This window comes from Lactuca saligna, chromosome 9, assembly GCF_052625555.1.
Source record: "Lactuca saligna cultivar CGN05327 chromosome 9, ASM5262555v1, whole genome shotgun sequence".
NCBI lineage: Eukaryota > Viridiplantae > Streptophyta > Magnoliopsida > Asterales > Asteraceae > Lactuca > Lactuca saligna.
The window spans coordinates 76,878,657-76,884,550 of record NC_136425.1 but is presented as its reverse complement, the minus strand read 5'-3'; the positions used below and the strand labels follow the sequence as shown (position 1 = coordinate 76,884,550).

The following is a 5,894-nucleotide window of genomic DNA, read 5'->3' as shown; positions in this document are numbered from 1 at the left end:
TTTTCAAAATATATGTAAATTTGTAAGTTAAAAATATTTTTTCTAAAAATTTGTAAAATAGTAAAACTTTTAAATAATAAGTTAAAATGTTATGTTATTAGGAAGAAGACATATGTAAATTTGTAAGTTAAAAAATAAATACTACACGTGTCAAAAGCAATCCTATCTGCCCAAAGAGGGTGAGATCGTCCAAAGAAAACTCTCACAAAGAGAGGTTTATGGTCACCGGCTCTTCTACCCCCAAAATTACCTTCATACCCTTCATTCAGTTCTTACTCTTTCGATTAAATTAAACGCAGGGGTTTAGCGCTTTCTTTCCTTCCCACAATTTGCTTTCTTTTTCCTTCTCATTCTTTTCAGTTTTCTACCAAATCTCCAATTGCTATCGGCTACTTGTACAATTTCTCTCCGTATTCATTTATCCAAATCCCAAATCGTTAATGCCAATTACTCAGATCAACAGAATTCTATCTCAGTGCAGGTAATTTCATACCATTTCTCTTGTTCATCTTCATTTTCGTTTAATTCGTTCCGTTGTCTCTATATTTTGTGTTTTTATCCGATCTCCGTTGTGTTTATGCTAAATTTTCGTCTGAATTTTCTTGCTTCGTAGTGTAGAGATTGGATCGGGTTTCATACATTTTTTTGATTGTTTGTCCGATCGTGTTGAATTTCTTGTAATCTGTGGTGCAAATCTCTCTCTCTCTCTCTCCCTCTCTCTCTCTCTCACACACACACACACACACACAGTTTTTTGATCTAATTGGCGCTGGAATGAGTTTTTGATGAGTTCAACTTTTATGGCTATGTTTGTGAAGTGATTCGATAAAATGAATTTGCATGGTTTATAAGTTTTTTATTTTACTTTTTTTGTTATTTCCATTTTTGTTAAATTTGTTGAAAATGTTTGACTAGCTCCACCGTTGATTTGTATGTGGGACTATGGCTTAGATTTATCCTAAATTTTCTCATTATTGATCTACCTCCCAGATTATGGGATCTAGCTTTTTTCGATCGTCTTTTCCTTTTCCTTAGTCATGCCAGATTGTCGATGGACAAGGGCAAAATGGATCTTCAAATCATCAATTTTTTCCCTAACACCATCTGGTTAAACAAGCGCACAAATATTTATCACCATCTTGATGAGTTTTTTTTCAGTAAGATATCGGGAGTTATTGAAAGATCAATGAAAGATGCATTTGGTTATATCAAAGATTCTGATTTTCTATTTACTGAAATTACAGATAAACCTTGTCAGATCTCTTCATTGTGGTTGATGATCTCTTATTCGAATGTATGCCTAAAATATGGTGTCAAAAAACAGTATATACTATGGAAATTTTGATGGTTTTCAATCCCCCATGGCCCCTAAAGCTCCAAGATCCTTAAGGGTGAGTATATAACTATATATAATATACTTTCTTTCAACACCATTTTCCTATTGAAACTCATATTGACACATTTTTCTGTTTCTTTAGAGGAATTCACATAGGAAATCATCAGAGGGTAGCAAAATATGTGCCTTTGACTTGTTGGCATCCATAGCTGACAAGTTATTACAGGAGAGTGAAAGTTCTACTTCAATCACCAGTCCAGAACAAAAAGACCAGATTACCCTCCATAAAGAATCACCACACTCCGATAATGATTCTGGTTTGGAACATGTTTCTGATGTGAAAACTAATGTGAAGTTGGAACCATGTGAAGCCAAGAATGTAGATAAAATGGAGGGAGATTTATGTAATTTTAACTTGTTTAACAGTATAGCTGAAATACAGACCGAAGGAGTAAATGTAAAGAAACAAAGTGAAGACTTTACTGCTAGTGACCCAATGGAATCATGTGTAAATACTCGTGTGCTTACTAAATCTTATACTAGTTTAAATCTACCCTCCAAAAGGGTAAATGTAAAGATGGGTATTAGAGATGACACCAAATTGAGGGCATTTAGGGAAAAGTCACATGCTAGATACAGAAGAATAAGAAAGATGATGGCATATAGATATCAGAAAGTTACTTTAAAGAAAAACTATCTACTCCCTAACACTACTAGTAAGTGGGAATTCTCCCTAACACTACAAATTATACTGTGTTTGACATGCACTGATACTGATACTGATACTGATATCAACCTGACAAAAAAAGCAACTTTTGTCCCACTTCCACCGAAAAAGGTGGGACAAGGACGCACGCTTGATTTCATGTCTATGAAAAAAGACGTAAATGCCCTCCGGATCCTCATATTTGAAAATAACACTTGAAAGTATGTATCCGTGTTTCTAATTATATTATTTTATTGTTTTTTAGTTAGTGAAACAAAACCAAACAAAAATAGGGAAAAGATATACAGTAAAGACAGGTGTCAAACAGAGGCTCCTTCTAAAAGGAGGAAGCTGTTTCATGAGAAGAGTGGCAATGGAGATAGTCATGGTAAGTGGTAAACTCAGTTGTATTACTATTAGGGTTTAAGAAATCCCTAATTGATAAAAATGTTTCATTTTTCAGTGAAATTTAGCATCAAATCCTTTAAAATCCCAGAACTGTATATTGAAATACCAGAAACAGCAACTGTGGGTTCATTAAAGGTAAATGATATTTTTCAGAAGTTTCTTTTCGTTTATATAATTGTTTGTTAATTGGTATTTGTGGTTGAAAATATCGTCCACAGAGGACTGTTATGGAGGCTGTTTCAGCTATCCTAGGTGGCGAACTACACGTAGGGGTACTTCTCAAGGGCAAAAAGGTCAAAGACAACAACAGAACCCTACAACAAACGGGTATTTCCCGGGATTCTGATCTCAAAAGTTTGGGATTTACATTGGAGCCTAATTTGTTCCAAGCTATTATTCCGTCTCCATTGGAAAAAGAAGCTCCATTTCAAGATAAGGATCAAGAAATGATTGCCACGTCAGCAGCTAATTCTTCTCTGGATTACCATGTTGATGAGAATCAAGAATTTGTACCCTTACAAACGGAATTGCTAAAAGAAGGAATGTCTCTTGTCCAAGTAACCAAGAAATGTGAAGCTTCACAACGGAGGATTAGAAGACCTTTTTCTGTATCAGAAGTAGAAGCACTTGTGGAAGCAGTTGAAACACTTGGAACGGGAAGGTATCACTATGAATGATGGAATTAAAAGGGTATTTATGTCTTTTGTACAAATGACAGTCCTGTCACCGTCCCACATTGTTCCACCCTTTTAGATGGTCCAAAAAATTGGAATTTTGTCAGTCAGTCAGTCCAAAAAGTTGCAATTTTGTCAGTCAGTCAGTCCAAAAAGTTGCAACTTTGTCGGTCGGTCCAAAAAGTTGCAATTTTATCACTCCCAGTTGGTCATCAATAGTCGTCCAAAAAATTGCAATTTTGTCACAAAAAATTGCAATTTTATCACTCACAGTCAGTCAACAGTCATCCAAAAATTTGCAATTTTGTCACAGTCAACAATCAATCAATCCAAAAAATTGCAACTTTGTCTGTCAACAGTTGGTCGGACCAAAAAATTGCCATTTTGTCACATTCAATCGGTCCAAAAAATTGCAATTTTGTTGGTCATAGACAGTCCAAAAATTGCAATTTTGTCACAGTCAGTCAGTCCAAAAAATTATAATTTTGTCGGTCACAGCCAGTCAATACAGTATAAATTGTTCTGTTTTGTTTTGTTCCGACAATTTCTGATTGTAATATTGTAGATGGCGTGATATAAAATTGCGTGCTTTTGATGATGCGAATCACCGAACTTATGTGGACTTAAAGGTAAAGAAGAATCTAATATAATTTTTTACTAAATTATTACCTTGAAGAAAATTAATTATTTATTACATAAAGATCACATCACATGTAAAATTTTAAGCTTTTAAAGGGAAAAAATTGATTTTGCAACAGGATAAGTGGAAAACACTGGTTCACACAGCAGGGATCTCTCCTCAACAAAGAAGGGGTGAACCGGTGCCTCAGGGTCTTTTGGATCGGGTCCAGGCTGCACACTCCTACTGGTCTCAGAATCAACGGAAGCACCAGACCAAACCGGTTCAAATCTTGGCCGGTTCGAGTGTAGAGTCTGTTGGTAACTTGTGATGTGATATATGAAGATTTAGGAAAGATATGGATGAATATAGGAAATTAAAAAAGAAAATAGGTTGTTTTTTTAATATATTATATTATTTTAGTGTGATTGATTTGAAAGGGTAATCGGTGATTTGATGTAGTTATTGGTAATACTATTCTTTTGACACATTCAATCGTTTTGGATGATAACAATTAACAAGTGAGAGTCTTTTGTAATTTTTTTTTCTGTTAAAAATATATTAACAATAACTACAGACAATTTATGTTTATATAGTATTGGATACAAAACATTTTTGAAGGGGTGATACTAATTTTTTTTTTCCAAATAAATCTATATTAGTAGTGTTATTAGTGTTTTAAACCGGTGTACCCATAAAAAAAACATTAATTTTTTTTTAAACTACGTGCCGGCGTCGTAGCAGTGGTCCGGGCTGGGGCACCACTAAAGTCCGCCACTGATTATGATTAAAATTAAAATATGTGAAAATCACGAAAAACTCAATTTATTATCTTCAATGCCCAAAATACGTATTATTTAATTCTTTTTCCAATTAAATAATCGTCTTTTTTGATTATCTAAGTTAATGTTTCATGGCCATTTTATAACAATGAAATTTCATTAAAATCAAAAAATAGAAATATGCTTAAAATGCCTACAACGACCTAATAGCGTCTCATCTTATTTATTTTTTTTTTTTAAAAAGGTACAACATAAAATGGTATTGAATCATTAACTTAGACAAAACATATGTAGGTTTACGAATACTTTAGAATGTAGATTCGATTGTCGTTTAAAAAAAATATATAATAATCATTTTGAACAGATAATAATTGAGTTTTCTTTTAAAATATTTGTCTTCATGACTATATACAATAAAAGATATTCAAGTTAAGTAATTTTAGTAATTAAAAGATACGTATTCAATACTTTTATCAGGAAAGTAGATCACTTATTATAAAATAAAAAACAGATATGAAAATATCGTTTGTTTATTGTGTAATCAAAGAGTAAATACGTCAGGGAATATGCTTTATACACATGATTTCATCATATGATTAGACTGTCATTTTTCTTTCTTTATTATACATAAACTGTTTGTTACACGTGGCTTTAATATTAATAAAAAATAAATTTAATAAAGGGGTCCCGTTAAGTAGTTGTATCTTATCTTTTACTACTAAAAAAATATATTAAATATAAAAAATATATATGTATTTAATATTTCTTTCTTTATTATATATTGAACGGATTAGAGTTAGACTGTCATTTTTCTTTCTTTATAAAAGACGGACGTACTTGAAGTTTTAAAATATGAAAGTATATTTGAGAAAAGAGATTACAAGATACAACTGTATTGAATATTAAAATTGTAATTGCATAAAAATATAAGAAACTTTAATCACTTTTTCCTTTAAAGTTAATCAACTTACATATAAATATGTCGCAGATCTAAAGACATTTATCATAGCAATCATCGATCAAGAAAGTTAGTTATCTTACAAAAAAAATGATCGTATTCAATTATCATTTTATCCAATTTGGCTAACTTATAAAGTTAGCAAATAGTAAGTCACGGAATCCAGCACAAGTTGTTGGTGATTGGCAATGCAAATTGCATATTAATTTATACAAAATGCAGATCTAACTTTAATCTCTTCCCTCTTTTTCACGTCATCTCTTCGCTCTTCACTTTGTTGGCGAATGTTAACACGTTAGTTTCCTTTTAAACAGGAGTGTCCTAATTTCTTTCATAATAACCATAACCAGGATAATGCATTTTTTTTTTTGAGAAATTAAATTATCTCATACATTTTATTCCTACCCATTG

General features: G+C 32.2%; 1 protein-coding gene across 2 annotated transcripts; it reads left to right on the top strand.

The window, feature by feature from the left end:
- The first annotated feature begins 281 nt into the window (after positions 1 to 281).
- LOC145017665 (telomere repeat-binding protein 3-like) lies at positions 282 to 4,281 on the top strand. 2 transcript variants are annotated; one of them, XM_078975658.1, is made up of 8 exons: positions 282 to 481; positions 1,245 to 1,391; positions 1,479 to 2,052; positions 2,308 to 2,430; positions 2,506 to 2,585; positions 2,669 to 3,111; positions 3,690 to 3,753; positions 3,883 to 4,281. In XM_078975658.1, the coding sequence occupies exons 2-8, from the start codon at positions 1,308 to 1,310 to the stop codon at positions 4,072 to 4,074; spliced, it is 1,560 nt and encodes a 519-aa protein (XP_078831784.1). In that variant the 5' UTR covers positions 282 to 481; positions 1,245 to 1,307; the 3' UTR covers positions 4,075 to 4,281. The 2 variants fall into 2 exon arrangements, with proteins under 2 accessions (XP_078831784.1, XP_078831785.1); XM_078975659.1 differs by lacking the exon at positions 282 to 481 and adding an exon at positions 638 to 687.
- The last annotated feature ends 1,613 nt before the right edge of the window (positions 4,282 to 5,894 follow it).